The sequence below is a fragment of the Cladophialophora psammophila genome, assembly GCF_000585535.1.
Source record: "Cladophialophora psammophila CBS 110553 chromosome Unknown aczJe-supercont1.6, whole genome shotgun sequence".
In the NCBI taxonomy this organism is placed as follows: domain Eukaryota; kingdom Fungi; phylum Ascomycota; class Eurotiomycetes; order Chaetothyriales; family Herpotrichiellaceae; genus Cladophialophora; species Cladophialophora psammophila.
In genome coordinates, this window is record NW_006912927.1 from 1082410 (window position 1) to 1096121 (window position 13712).

The 13712-nt window shown below is 53.5% G+C and overlaps 7 protein-coding genes across 7 annotated transcripts; 2 read left to right on the forward strand and 5 right to left on the reverse strand.

Annotated features, from left to right (window-relative positions):
* Positions 1-300: 300 nt before the first annotated feature.
* On the reverse strand, positions 301-1293 carry A1O5_04727 (uncharacterized protein; the record flags this gene model as incomplete). The annotated part of the gene is made up of 1 exon (XM_007745331.1): positions 301-1293. One exon carries the CDS (start codon positions 1291-1293, stop codon positions 301-303), a length of 993 nt encoding a protein of 330 aa, XP_007743521.1.
* A 573-nt stretch (positions 1294-1866) lies between these two features.
* On the forward strand, positions 1867-2413 carry A1O5_04728 (40S ribosomal protein S23; the record flags this gene model as incomplete). Its single annotated transcript, XM_007745332.1, has 2 exons — positions 1867-2128; positions 2235-2413. 2 exons carry the CDS (start codon positions 1867-1869, stop codon positions 2411-2413), a joined length of 441 nt encoding a protein of 146 aa, XP_007743522.1.
* An 825-nt stretch (positions 2414-3238) lies between these two features.
* A1O5_04729 (choline-phosphate cytidylyltransferase) lies at positions 3239-4846 on the reverse strand (the record flags this gene model as incomplete). The annotated part of the gene is made up of 3 exons (XM_007745333.1): positions 3239-3454; positions 3525-4293; positions 4347-4846. The coding sequence occupies 3 exons, from the start codon at positions 4844-4846 to the stop codon at positions 3239-3241; spliced, it is 1485 nt and encodes a 494-aa protein (XP_007743523.1).
* A 1025-nt stretch (positions 4847-5871) lies between these two features.
* A1O5_04730 (protein phosphatase) lies at positions 5872-7405 on the reverse strand (the record flags this gene model as incomplete). Its single annotated transcript, XM_007745334.1, has 6 exons — positions 5872-6260; positions 6331-6573; positions 6637-6843; positions 6892-6976; positions 7027-7100; positions 7156-7405. The coding sequence occupies 6 exons, from the start codon at positions 7403-7405 to the stop codon at positions 5872-5874; spliced, it is 1248 nt and encodes a 415-aa protein (XP_007743524.1).
* Positions 7406-8365: 960 nt separating this feature from the next.
* On the reverse strand, positions 8366-11200 carry A1O5_04731 (uncharacterized protein; the record flags this gene model as incomplete). Its single annotated transcript, XM_007745335.1, has 1 exon — positions 8366-11200. One exon carries the CDS (start codon positions 11198-11200, stop codon positions 8366-8368), a length of 2835 nt encoding a protein of 944 aa, XP_007743525.1.
* A 253-nt stretch (positions 11201-11453) lies between these two features.
* On the reverse strand, positions 11454-11972 carry A1O5_04732 (uncharacterized protein; the record flags this gene model as incomplete). Its single annotated transcript, XM_007745336.1, has 1 exon — positions 11454-11972. One exon carries the CDS (start codon positions 11970-11972, stop codon positions 11454-11456), a length of 519 nt encoding a protein of 172 aa, XP_007743526.1.
* Positions 11973-12321: 349 nt separating this feature from the next.
* A1O5_04733 (mitotic-spindle organizing protein 1) lies at positions 12322-12644 on the forward strand (the record flags this gene model as incomplete). Its single annotated transcript, XM_007745337.1, has 3 exons — positions 12322-12396; positions 12446-12523; positions 12579-12644. The coding sequence occupies 3 exons, from the start codon at positions 12322-12324 to the stop codon at positions 12642-12644; spliced, it is 219 nt and encodes a 72-aa protein (XP_007743527.1).
* Positions 12645-13712: the final 1068 nt, after the last annotated feature.

Here is a 13712-nt window from a genome sequence, read left to right on the forward strand (position 1 = left end):
TTGCTTGATTGCTTGATTGCTTGATTGCTTGATTGCTTGATTGCTTGATTGCTTGATTGCTTGATTGCTTGATTGCTTGATTGCTTGATTGCTTGATTGCTTCGCGTTCCTCGTTGGCATCTTCGTTGCCTTTCATGAGAGTATTGATACCAGGGTTGCCGCCCAGGATCCTCAGAGGAGAGAAGGCATGTCCCCTGTCCATTTCAACCGAGAGCAGTGGAAGCCTTTGAGGGGAAGGGACGCTTTTGGACAGAATTTGGACCTTCGTTTTGGTCCAAACTACAGTCAAATAGAGAGAATTCAAGCATCCTTCCTCATCGGCACAGGACTATCCGTCATTCCCGTCCGATCCGTCGCCTCTCCTTCTTCCGTATCACTACCTCCCGTCTCATTGGCATCGTCTGAATCGTCGCTCGACTCATCCCAAATCTCTCTGCTCTCCCTCTCTACTCGTCTCATAGCGCCAGCGACTTCGTCCAGTTTGCTCACAACATCCAGCACGCCCTTATTGACCTGCGAGAAGTACCGATCATTCGCCTCGCGTCGCTTCCTTGCCAGTTGAATGTCCCGTTCAGTTTCTTCTTCGAGGTTCTTGTCATTCGTGAACGCGCTTGGCTTCCCGTCTGGAGACCCTCCATCCTTGGCTGTGGCAGGCGAGGTCGTGGTGCTGGTACCAGGGCCTGCACCTTTCGGTCGCTGTTGAGTGGACGGGGTTGTGGAAGTCTTGGTCTCTAATGCCGCGCCTAAGTTTGACTCCTTCTGCGAGACGATGTCAAAGTCATGATCCAACGACTCATCCGCTTCAATCTTCGCCCATGTCTGCGCCAGGGACAGTTGTGCAGTCCGTAGCTCTTCCAGTGCTCGTAAATGAGATGACCCAAATACGTGGGATGTGTTCATAGCCGAGATCTCTACGTCCGCAAGGGTCTTTTGCATTTCCGCCCAGAGCTGTTCAGCACGCTGGTCGTCCGCGACTGTCCCCGCGGCAGGGTGGCGCAGCTGAGATGGAGAAGTGCCAGAGAATGATGAGGCAAGAGGAACGCGAGACGGGCGGATGACCTTTCGCTGTCCATGTTGAGCTCCACCTTCAGCTTCGGCGGCAGGGCGATCTGTCGGGATGGCGAGGGAGATATGCGACGCATTTTTGGACGGAGGACCCTGGAAGAGGGCTGGAGGAGGGAGACGGTGGGCCGTCGTTCGAGTAGTGGTGGTGTTGAGCTTGGGTCGTTCAGCACTGGGCGTTGCGACCGGGACTTCTAGTTGCGGCACTTTTCTCGCCGAAGACGATGCCATGGCTTCTGAAGGGGGGGGATTTGCCAGAGAGCCGCGCTCCCGCCACTGGTGATAGGGCTATGTTTCGGTTGTCATTGAGAGATCGGTCGAGCCTCGTATATAAGATTGAGCGGCCGATGAAGCACTTGGATTATTACGAGGCTGAGGTCGAGGCGGGGGAATAAATGGAGACCCATTGGATCGGACTGGACGAGAGATGTGCGCGCAAACGCAGTTGCGCTCCACCGTAGAGATATTTTGTTTCTGCCTCCTCTCACCGCTTTTCACTCTTGGCGAAGCGCACCAAACTTTCTCGAATTCTGGGGCCTCGTCAATATCGCCGTTGCTTGATCTCACGACCTCAACACCGTCAATCCTAGAGTTTTACCAATCATCTGCTTGTCACAGTAGCCAGTACGTACCATTCTCGCAGTCTCTCCCATCACTCAAGAGATATCACGATACAACAAAAGACATATCTGCAATACGCTTATCCGCCGAACCTCAAGGCTCAATTTCACTCCCATTCACACAAAGCGCACCTTGAAAGAAGAAGCCCTATCAGCTAACCATTCTCTGTTTCACTCTCTAGAAATGACAAACAGAGGCAAACCCCGCGGTCTCAACGCCGCGCGCAAACTCGTCGCCGCCCGCAAAGAGGGTCGCTGGGCCGATCTGCACTACAAGAAGCGCCTTCTCGGCACTGCCTACAAGTCCTCTCCCTTCGGTGGATCCTCCCACGCCAAAGGCATCGTGTTGGAAAAAGTCGGAGTCGAGGCCAAGCAGCCCAACTCGGCCATTCGGAAATGTGTCAGGGTGCAGTTGATCAAGAACGGGAAGAAGGTGACCGCTTTCGGTATGTGTTCCGCCAACAAACGATCAACATTCTCCCCAAAAAGACTTGATCAGGAAACTTGGAAAGCTCTTTTGCTGACGAATGCCGTCCTTGCTGTTCCCCACAGTGCCCAACGATGGCTGTCTCAACTTCGTGGACGAGAACGACGAGGTCCTCCTGGCCGGGTTCGGTCGCAAGGGAAAAGCCAAGGGCGATATCCCCGGTGTGCGGTTCAAGGTCGTCAAGGTCTCCGGCGTGGGCCTGAGTGCCCTGTGGAAGGAGAAGAAGGAGAAGCCACGATCATAAACGGATGCATGGATGATAGGGCGGTTCGTGTTGGTGTGGTGGCCAAGCTTCGAAAACACCAGCGTGAGAGACAGATGGCAAGGCTGGCCTGGTCTGGTGGGAGATAGGGGAGGCGAGAGATATACGCCCATGCTCAGCAGAGACCATCACGGAAAGGACGCGAGAGTGCTCGTGAACAAAATTCAAACATACTGTCGCCCATCCTTGCGGAGGAAGACGAAGGGTGCAAAAGGAGCTTGCAAAATGTGCGCCAGGGGGGCGGGGGCAAAGTGGAATTGAGCATCGTTGAACGAAAAGAAGAAAGACAAGAAAAGAAAAGCGCCCCATTCCGAGGGCTGAGTTTTCCCAGCTGCTCCTGGATTGCCATGGCCGAGTCGAGTCTGTACAATGCAACTTGAGGCTATCTCCCTCAATAGACAATGCTGGTTAGAATTCAAGACCGACCAACCGACAGACCGACTAGGTCACATCAGACAAGCAAGTACGGGAATCACCGCTTAATGAAGTCTTGATCACCATTCCCTATGCCCATCCTCCGCCATAAGTCAACGACGCTATGTGTATTTCTCGAAAACAGACATGTACTTTTCGTGGTGTTTTCCTACTCACGTCCATGCCCACCTACACACGGATGTGCTTACCCTTGTAACGAATGAAGCCATTACCGGCAGTTGTTTTCTGCATGCCCTGCTCTGACAAGCCTCCCCGCCAACCGCACAAATTAAGTGTTGCGTATAAATTAATCATCGTCGAAGGGAAAGCGGACAGAGTGCGACAATCCACAAGGATCTTGAACTGCCAAAGTGGTCTCGTCGGTGACTCCAGTCAATGCATCACGTCCATAGCTTCTCGCTTGAATCCTTCAATGTCGCTCTTAGCATTCTTGCCCTTTCTACCCCGAATCGAGCCCAAGGGAGGCGTCTTCAGCCCGATCGTGTCAGTCTCTCCGTCATTGCTGATGGGGCTTCTGGCTTCATCATCCTCGCTTCCTTCCGGGCTAGGTGGCTGGCTGTCGCGCAAAGCTCGTTTGCCTCGCATCATCTGTTGCAAGATTGCCCATGTCAGCGCCGGAACCATATTGATATGTCCATATCAAGTTTCCCATGCTTACCCATGATTTCACACCGCCGATCAAGCCCAAGCTATAGCCCGCGGCAAAGTCCTCGCTCCTACTGAGCCTGCCAGGAGAGTCATTTCTCTTCTCTGGGTTGATCGTCTCCAACTGCTTCAACTGTTCGACGGTAGTCATGCCGCCGCTGATGGGACTTTTGAGAGCTCCGTCACTCATTTGTCTGTTAAACGGAGCTGGACTCGCGGGTCTCGAGTTGGCGTTCATCCAGAACGATCGCAGGTCCCGTGAGATCTCTCCTCCGGCGGTAACCCAGTTTGACTTCACACTATCCCTCAACTCTTGCATGTGTCTCTTGAGATCGAGTTCATTTTTCTTGAGCCAGCTGATGTTCAGCTCCTGGCGGCTGGTTCCTCTCTTGAGTTGGCGAACGATATACTTTTCATAGTCTCGGACAATCTTCGTAATGATTCCAGTTGTCGAGACTCCCTCGGTTCTCTGCGTGACGAGGAACTTGCCCTCCTTTTTGATAGGTGCATAAATGTCATCCCCTTCGTCGGCGCCATAGGGTTCGTCGTCGTGGGCGACATAGTCGATCTTGTGCTTTTTCAGGAACTCTGGTGTCACAATCCAAGGGCAGTTGGGAATGACCTCGTCGACCCATCTGCAATGGCGAAGTGTCTCTGCTCTTTCTGCACCTGTGAGCACGGTCAGACCTTTACGCTTGTGTGTCTCCGCGTCCCCCGTAACTCCGACTATTAGGTAGGTGTCGGGGAATGCGGTCTTCGCCTGTTCAAGCTGGCGCATGTGGCTTTGCAGGAGATTAGCACCCTCACGTCGGTAGAGTTGTGCGCGGTGGCTTACCCAAGGTGGAACAGATCAAACACTCCGTCGGCATAGACCCTCACCGGCCTACCCACCGGTGGCGGATTGGTCGTGTAACCAAAGGGGTCTCTCAAGCCGGCTTTTGGCACGTCCTCCATTGTGCCCCGGTCCTCGTTGACAATTGCTTTTCTCACGGCACTTGCAACGGTCCTTTGCCTTTTCCTTGCCGTTTCCTCGACCTCTTCACTATCCACAGTAGTGCTTGAAGGCTCGCCGGGGTCTTCCTTATTGACCAGATCTTTTTCAGGCGCTCCATTGGGCTCGACAGGTTTGGCGTTGGACCGCGTACGGGCTCGCTTGCTAGGTGGCACGGCGCCGTCGATGGAATTGCTGGACGCATGCTTTCGGTTTCGCAGGTTGTGCGAGGGAGAATCGGCCAATTCTTCGCCTGAAGCGTCGCGTGACGATGGCTGTTGGAGGTCGGTCAGGGCGACCATCCTTTTTCGCTTTGCGGAAGCCGTAGACGATGGCGACGACATGTTGGGAGGATGTTGAGAACTCCAGGCGATGTTCAAGTCGGTCTAGGTAGTCCCACGCCAGGAAGGGCAGTGTCAGGAGACTGTGCCTTGGGAGGGAGACGAAGAGACGGAGTTTCCAGCAAACCGTGCCAAGATCCACAGACAGAAACAAATTTCGGGGATTGTGAGAAGCGAGAGAATGAAGCGAGTTGGAGTTGCGTGATAGTCAGGTCTGCTCAGCGTAAGATTTGACCACCAAATAAAAGCCCTACTTGTCCAAGGAATCCTTCTACAGGAGCTCCGTACTGGGCTCCATATGGTAACGGCGTCCCTCTCCCCGACAACTTGGAAAATGCAAGAGTCTCGCGGCCCAAAAACCCTGTTGTTGGCAATGCCGTCAGAGGTGCCAGAAAGGGAGGAACGCAGGCATGTGGCTCGTCTTTGTGTCCTTTTGGTCCCTCACACATCCGCCAAGTCAGGGCGGTCGAAACAGGAGTGCACCAAGGCCAATCCGCTGGTCAAACGTCATCCGCTGCCCTGGGTACGAGATATTCTATACTACAAATACAGCACAACCTGCTTGTTTCGCCACGTCATCCAGAGTCGGGAGATTACTTGGTAGAGGGGAAGTGTATGGCAAAGCTCCCCCAGCCAGTCGCTGCCGCCGGGCCGGATTGAGATACACACGCGCACGCAGACACGTGCACATCCTCTCTAGGAATCGTATAATCTCTGATGGACAACTGGTGGTTGCGATGCGGCGCTCAAAAGAAACTCGACATATGCCCTCTCCCACGCGATGCATATAGATAAGAGGTACCGGAGGAAGTGACATCGATCTACCGTCCTGCTCACTGCCTCGTCGCGCGGCAATGGGAAAACATGACCGCATCAAGGAAGTCAGTCCATGTGCACGCTCTTCCATGTAGGTCTAAAACCAGTATCATGCATGCTAGGAACTCTTCGTCAATGCGCTGACAGCAGGGGGGGATCTTGTGTCGCGAAGAAACTAGATCTGCCTGTCTGGATTCGCTCATACTCCGCGCTCAGGCAGCCGTCTTCTGGGTCGTATCATCCGCTGTTCCTCTGATCTCGGTGTCTTTGATGTGCGACGCATCATGGTGACTCGACGCTTTCGATCCATCGCCAGCTGATTGTGGAGCCGGGGTCCCTTCTCGTTCACTTCGCGCAGACTCGATATCTGTTGTGTCTGGAGTGCCCTTCTTGACCTGGTTCGCCGCATCTTTGTCTTCATCGCTTTGATCGAACATATCCGTGTCGTCTGAATCTGTCAGGACCTCTGTCCCATCCCCGAGCAAAATAATCCTGCCACTCCGGCCTCCAAACGCTCTTTGCCGATGGTCCAAGTCAAGCTCGTACTCGTCTGGGCTGTCATGATCAAACTGATGTCGGACGCCCGGTCCGCGGAATTCAGCTGCCGGTCGTTAGACAAGACTTGGCCTCATGGAAATCAAGGCTGGACTTGCCGTACTCGGGTGGCGCACATGGTCCATCGCCGTCTGCCACTCGTTTAGAGATCATCTCATACCACTCTTCTTTGCTCTTGCCGTTCAACAGACCGATCACAATCATCGTCATGTTGTCACAGCCTACGCCTCCGGTCTCACTGTTGGACGCGAGGCAATTGTCCATCATGTTCTCACAAATGCGATGTAATTCTTGCTTGGCCGCAACACCTCTCCGCACAAACTCGATCACCGCTTGCGAAGATTGGCAGTCCCATATACCTGTCTCGTCATAAGTCATGTGAAACACCGGGGGGGTTGGAGGGGGGCCACAAGGAGGCATACCATCGCACGCAATCACTAAAAACTCGTCGTCAGACGAGATTTCGTGCGTAATCACGTCGGGAAAGGCTGTGACAATCTGCTGCTCGGGAGAAAGGTCGGCGCTTTTCTTGAACTCAAAGTCGCCAATGGCACGTGACAAAGCGAGATTGCCGTTGACTCGACCAAAGTCCACAAAGCCTCCGGCTGCACTTATACGGGCTTTCTCGCCTGACTCTGGTTAGCTTGTGGAAGCGGCGATACAGCCGAATGGCCTACCTTCGTTCTGGGGTTTGTGGTCGAAGGACAGCGGCTTCGCCCTCCCTTTGACGCCGAGTACCGTGCGAGAGTCTCCAGCATTCGCCTAGTAGTGTGAGTGAAAGGCACAAGCTCATGGGAACATGCCGTACGCACCACCCATATCTTGTCTTTTGATATGATGCCAACGGACGCGGTACATCCGGACACCTCATCTTCGTAACGGGCATCTGGACAATCCTTTAGTACCAGCAAGCATGATGTTCTCGTGGATGCCGCCCATACCATTTAGGATTGCACGATCGGTAGCGAGGAAGCCATCCTTCAAGGCTTGTTCAATATCTCCTTTGACGAACGAGTCTTGTTTTGCGACAATCTTGTGGATATTCTCTCCTGCGAACTGCGCGACTTTTTCCCCACCATGCCCGTCGTAGACACCAAAATACGATAACCGTTTATCTGGTGCCGATGGCTGTCTGGATTTGCCGCTTTCGTCGGGCTGTAGGTCGAGGACGGCGGCATGTGCATCTTCCATACTTATACGCCATCCTTGCATTGCCGAGAGGCCATAGTAAACACAGTCATCGGCGCCGCTATCGGACGTCTGTCAAGCAGTCACGTTAGCTACCATGGTCAGGACTGCAACGACTGAAAAAGATGAGCAAACAATCCGCAGGTTTGGCGGTCTTCTGGCCCAGGATCACGCGCAGGCGCAAGGATTTCTCTTCGAGCAGCATTGAGGGGAAGAGGCATTATCTGAGCACACCTTTTCGACAACGGGCTCTGACAGAGTCTGACCCATGCTGGTAGTTCTTCAACTTGCAATTGGAATTGGAGGTGAGGGTGCTCATGTACTCCTCGCACGCGGTGTCATAAGCTGGCGGCGGGTGTGGTAGGTCAAAAGCCAGCAGACGAGGACTAGGACGGGAAGAGGCGCAGGCTCTGCAACCTGAGGGAAATATGCACCGCCTGCGGGAGGCACCGAAAGACGACACAGGCCGTAACACAGGTCAAGGCGCTCTCGTATTGCTGGGGATCAGGGTGTCGCGTGCAGGAGGTAGAGAATGTCAATCAAACAGAAAATGATAATCCGAATCTGAAAAGGTGGGCAGGCGAGTTCGCAGGGAGTGCAGGAATGATGCTCGGGCTGTCACCCAGTTCGGCGCCAACGGGGCCAGTAATGGTGGTGCCAGTGAGCAGTAAATGACGATACATTCAAAAAAGCCCGCTCACACCTGGCCTGCCTACTTGCCTGCTTGCCTACCCTATTAGTAAGAAAGCGAGAAGGCCGCCTGTGCCTTTTCGGGGGGGGGGGGGGGAAGGCCAAGCTCTGTCTCTAACTATTCCATTCTCCGCACAACAGCGTATCCGAGCTGTCCTGCCCGTCTTGCCCGTCCACTCGGAGCCTTATTTGGTACTCTTTGGTCACTGCAGACTCCTCTGTATTCAGATTTGCTCCAACATACGAGGTACCGTTACTCGAACCCGTCTGCAATCATATAAACCGAAAGCTCCCTCTTCGGCTGCCCTGGGTCCTCTTCAGTCCGCCTTCTTCAACACTTATATGTTTGCGGCCGTCAGCCAGCGACGCTCGATGCCTCGCATCGGCATCGGAATCGTTGTTCCTTACATTTTCTCGTGAATGTGAAAGGATGTTGAATGGTATCCGTGGTGAAGATTGCGAGTTGTTGTCCGCCTGCCACTGTCTGGGCTCCGCTGCTGTTTCTTCGACAGGCGTATTCTCGTCCTCCAAGTGGCCATCTGAGGAAGCGACTGATTCAAACTGCCCGCTGCTCGCGATGCTGGGCTTCGTCCTCAACGTTGGTGAATGCCCCGTGTAAGAGTGTAACAGACTGCCTCCTCTTGCGGTTCCTGGAGCCCCCAGCCCAACGCCAGACCACCTTGACCGTGAATGCTCGCGAGATGCTTGGATGTCCACGATTTTGGACTCTTTCGCCCTTGATGTTGATGTTGGCGGATCTTGGTTCGCAGACGCTGCCGCGTTTCTAGAACACAACATAGTTCTCGGTGAGGCCATCATCCGCGCCGAGCCTGCATTTGAAAACCTTGCAGACCCTTCTAGTTTAGCCCGTGCACGTTCCGTATGCCACTTCTGACGCAGCTCCTCAAAGGATAGAGGTTGACTGCTATCTTCTGGAACAATTCGGAGTACGGGAACCGATTTCTTACTCTTAGACCCAGTTCTAGCCGAGGCCGATCCCTCCACGGGAGGCGCAGGGAATGAGTCCAACACCAATGTAGTCCTCCTGCGCTCACTCAAGAAGTTAGATGCCCAAGTATTCCGCCAAGACGTCTGATCGATATCAGGAGGGATAAGGATACCGGCCCCATGCCCAGCGCCGCTGCTCCTGTCCGGCAAGCCGACCACGCATGACACCACATTTAGGCGGGGACTGTTTGGCGAATTCCTCTGCTGACTCTCAAGATCTGTTGCCGAGAATCGGCTCGGTATGGCTGGAAGTCTAGGGGGCGACAGCCTCGCGTTGACAGGCGAAGCTTCAAATGCTGAATCCACCGCCCTGTCAAATTCCTCGGCAGCTTCAGGGTGGGCAACCGGAACTCGATTCGGGGGGAGCACTTGTGAAGTGCGATGTTGCGAAAGAGGATCTAGACGCCCTGTGCCCGATAATCTCTGCCTAGAGTTCTGCAAGGAATCGTTTGACCATGCATGAACCATTCTCAGCGGCCCAGGAGCGGCGGTACCCTGGGCACTGGCGAGATGGTTAGACGTTGCCATAGCTAGTGGCAGTTGGTTCGGTGGCTCATGTGAGTGACCATTGACAAGCGCGGGCCTTCCTTCAAAAGAAGTCTCACCAGTCTCATTTTTCTTACGTCTCCTCCTGAGCCAACATAGAATCACAAGTGCTGCAAGCAAGGCTCCAACAAGAGAAAAGACAACGGCGAGTACGATGTGCAGCACACGTCTGTTCGCTGCGTTCCCATTCAAAGACCTCATTGCTGCTTCAGACCCTTTGCTTGTGTCGCTAGCTCCCGGAACATTTGATGTCTGCGTGGTATGCGTTGGTGTTGTTGCAGTAACGAAGGCTTTCTGAAGTACATGTAGAATCACATCTCCCGTAGCATTAGTTGTTGTGTTTACAAATGTGATGGTAATATTTAGTGTCTGGGGAGATAGATCTGAGGGCACTAGCCCTGACAGAGTCCAGGTTTGAGCGTCAAAGTCAAGCCAGACAGATGCGTTGCCTAAAACAGGCATGTCGTGAATCGAAGGAGAGAAGGTGGGGGCGATCAAAGTGTATGAGAAGTATTCGCCGGCTGTAAGGTTCACGACGCCTATGGTCCCGAGAGATACACTTGAAGCTCCAGTACTTTCGAGAAAGATGGTCGCATTGGCAACATTATCATAGATATCTGTGACGCTGATGGTGATAGTAGCGCTGACAGAAGCATCAGGGATACCGCGCAGAGACACTTGTTTTCTGTCCAACTCGACCCATGCTGGAACATTCGCGTCTATACTGACAATCTGATCGTCCCTGACAGGGTCCCCATCGAGTGTGATCAAGGGCCGCAGCGGCACAGATTCAAATCGTACACCAGTGGAAATGCGGATATGTTGAAAAGCAGTTGAAAATGCCAGCAGCCTACGGCTAATGACAATTTGAAAGCCAATGCTCAATTCCGCAAATCCAGGTACGTTCGAAGCAACGAGTCTTAGGCCGTACGTCTCGGGTCCAGCCAGAGAGGACACCAACGCAGGGGTTGTGCCCGAGAACGCGAGCTGGGATTCGTCAAACTCCACCCACGGGGGCAGGGGGCTGCTGTCCACCGAGACTGCATAGTATCTTGTACCAAATGTAGCGCCGCTAAAGGTATCTTTTTCGAAGGCAAGATGAAATGGCTGCTGCGGATGGACAAGTAATGAGTTCGGCGGAGAGACGATGCCGCTTTTCTCTAGTTGAGGCAAAAGGGGTGCATTAAGCTTCAATGTGGGAGACTCAAGCACAATAAATGTAACGCTCGTTGACGACTGTCCTGTCGAATCTGAAGCAACCAGTTGCAAAGTTGTGGTGCCCAGGTCGCTTCCGGTAGGGACTCCTGAGAACTGGCGAGAAGCACTGTCAAGGTCAAGCCACTTTGGACCTTGTGTGAACGTGTAGGAGATCTGCGGAGCTCTCGAGGTAAAAGTGTTGGCGGAAAATGCAAAACTGTAGGGCTGCGCCACGTATGCAACGGGCGGGATTTGAGAATTAAGCGGAAAAGCGAGCTCTGGTATGGCCGCGACGAGATCGAGGGCTACAGCGAGCGAGCATGCCAACAAAGGCCTGCTGATTGCCGTGAGATACATTCATGTGATAAACTGGGAGTGCGGAACTCTTTGCTATGGGAGAACTCGAGGCGTTGCTGGCTGCCGTCAAAGAGCATCTGCAGAGAAGAGAATCTCGGTCCCAATTGCAGACGCGCGCGTTGCGCGAGAAACGCGGTTGCGAGCATTTTATGGTGTTCCCAAAGGGTTGGTCGGCCTTCGAAAATGGATAATGTCTGCAAGGGATAGCTCTGGGCGAGAATGTGATAACCTTACAGCCAGGGGAACTCCCACCTCAAGACTGCAACATTTGGACCATTTTGAGCCCATTCCTGCCAGGTGAGTAGTAGTCGTTGACAGTGTCTTGCACAACAAAACCATACTTAGAGTACAGACCTCTAGCGATATGGTTTGCTTCGTCGACCCAAAGCTCAATTGCGCGACAAGACCAGCATTTCGAGTCCTCGATGACTTTCTGCACCAACAAGCTACCTATTCCATGACCTCTTGCAGCTGGTGACACGCAAATCTTGTGCAAAAGAAGTCGATGGTTCCATTTCACAACAACGGCGTATGCGACAACGGTCGAACATCCTGCTCGATCAGAGAGTCCGACAATCACTTCCATATTGCGCTGCTTGAGGACTTTCTCGTCAAAATGGAATACTTCATGGGACGCAAACACCTTGCCTTCCAGACTCCTCATCTCATGTAGAATGCGTGGGGCAGTAGGGCGAGGCAGTCGCCGGAGGTTGTGGAAAATGGGAGTTGGACAAGAGGAATCGTGATGTCCCATTGCGCCCCCGCAGGGCATGCTGAGGCAGATGTCTCAGTTATTACCGCAGCATAGAATGGCAATGACGGCTGCAACGACCATATGAATCAGACGCACACATCAAACTAAGGCAAGTTACTAAAGAGAAGTCAAGTTTGAGTCCTGAAGTTTGAGGTGCTTTGGGTCGTGCTGTTGATAACTCGGTTCTCGGTGCTCCAGAGAACGCTACGCTCACTAAAGCAGCGTGTTTCCTGACTGACTTTGCGGAATATTCTCAGCGCGCTTCAAACACGCCCCCCGATTCTTCACCCCTCGCATCAAGACTTCGAATTGCTCAGCTATCAGATCCGATCTTCAGTTTCTTGTCATTCCCTGTGCAGTAGGCAGCATGCCTGCCACCACCGACAAGCGGGAAAAGGCTCGGGAAGTTGTTGATATTCTCGAAGAGATATCAATTCTCCTCGTAAGTGATGATGATTCTCGTGTGCACCGCTCTCTGACAGGGGAGGCAGAATACACAACTCGATCGAACACAACTATCGCTTTGTGTATCTCTTATTGAGAATGGGGTGAACCCCGAGGCCTTAGCCGTGAGTGCAGAACTTGGACCGATTCACAATGAGGCGAGTGCTAATTGACCTCAAGGCCGCGATCAAAGAATTGCGACAAGAGACTCAGGATTTGCGGCCGGGGTCTGGGATGTCCGAATGAAAAGGCTCCGCTGCAAGCTGCCAGCCGCTGAACACCTGAATTGTTTTCGGAAGGCGAAGGTCGGCCATGGGGATATCTGCCAATGAGGACCCGTGCCCTCTGTCAGGTTTTCAGATCGGGTACGCCTACGTCTTCGACCTTGGTCCCTGAATCAGCCTCGTATTCATGTCTCGAAATCGGTTCCACTCCCCTGTTGCGTACCGGACAGCTTCCGCCGGCAGGGAGAAAGGTGCTTTTCCTGAACCGATTGGAAGAGCAACTTGCAAGAGACATACCACAAACAGGTCGGGATGGCACTTGGCGATGCGATGCGACACGCGTTTCACCGGTGAACCTCAAGCCAATGTACTTGTAGGGTGTAGCGGCAACACTTCTTGAGTCCACGTGACTGTAGCGGGTTTGGTATTTTCTCCGGAGAAGATCTAGAAGAGGACGCGTAAGATTTGTTTAGGTCGCACCCTTGCGCTTTTTGTAAGACGGAGCGGAGACCCAGCGAACCAGCGAACCAGCGAGCCAGTTACTTTTGGCAGCAGAGTGAGGGCAGAGGTGACCAAGCAGCATGGGCAACTCAACCTTCAGCCTGCTGCTTTCTGAGAGAACCACATACAACTTCCCAGAGCAGGTAGCCCGGTCGGTGTCGCTACGAGATGAGGAGTGTCCCAGATTACGCATTGCCTTGCCACTGAAGAAGAAAAAAAGCGATAGGACGCTGTTTCAAAGAGACGTTCGTCGTGGCCCGACAAGGCATGACGTTGGTGGAATGTTTTGGGCGACGATCTCGGTGTGGCTGAGGCGCCAATCGGAGACTCACTGGGCCCCGCATCGCAGCCTTAGGTAGGGACCCTTAAGGGCCTGACTGGCGCCCGTGATGCCTAAAATGCCCAAATGCCCAAACAAACGCCCTGGGCAAGCGTTGGTGGCTGGGGTTGGGGTTGCCCGATCCACTCTAGGGGCCACTCTAGAGGCCACCAGGCCCTAGCCGTGCCTTTCTTTGGCTCAGAGACCCATGGCCAACACCAGCCATCAGCCATTATTGTGGAATCGAAGGCTCCAGCGAGACACAGATGC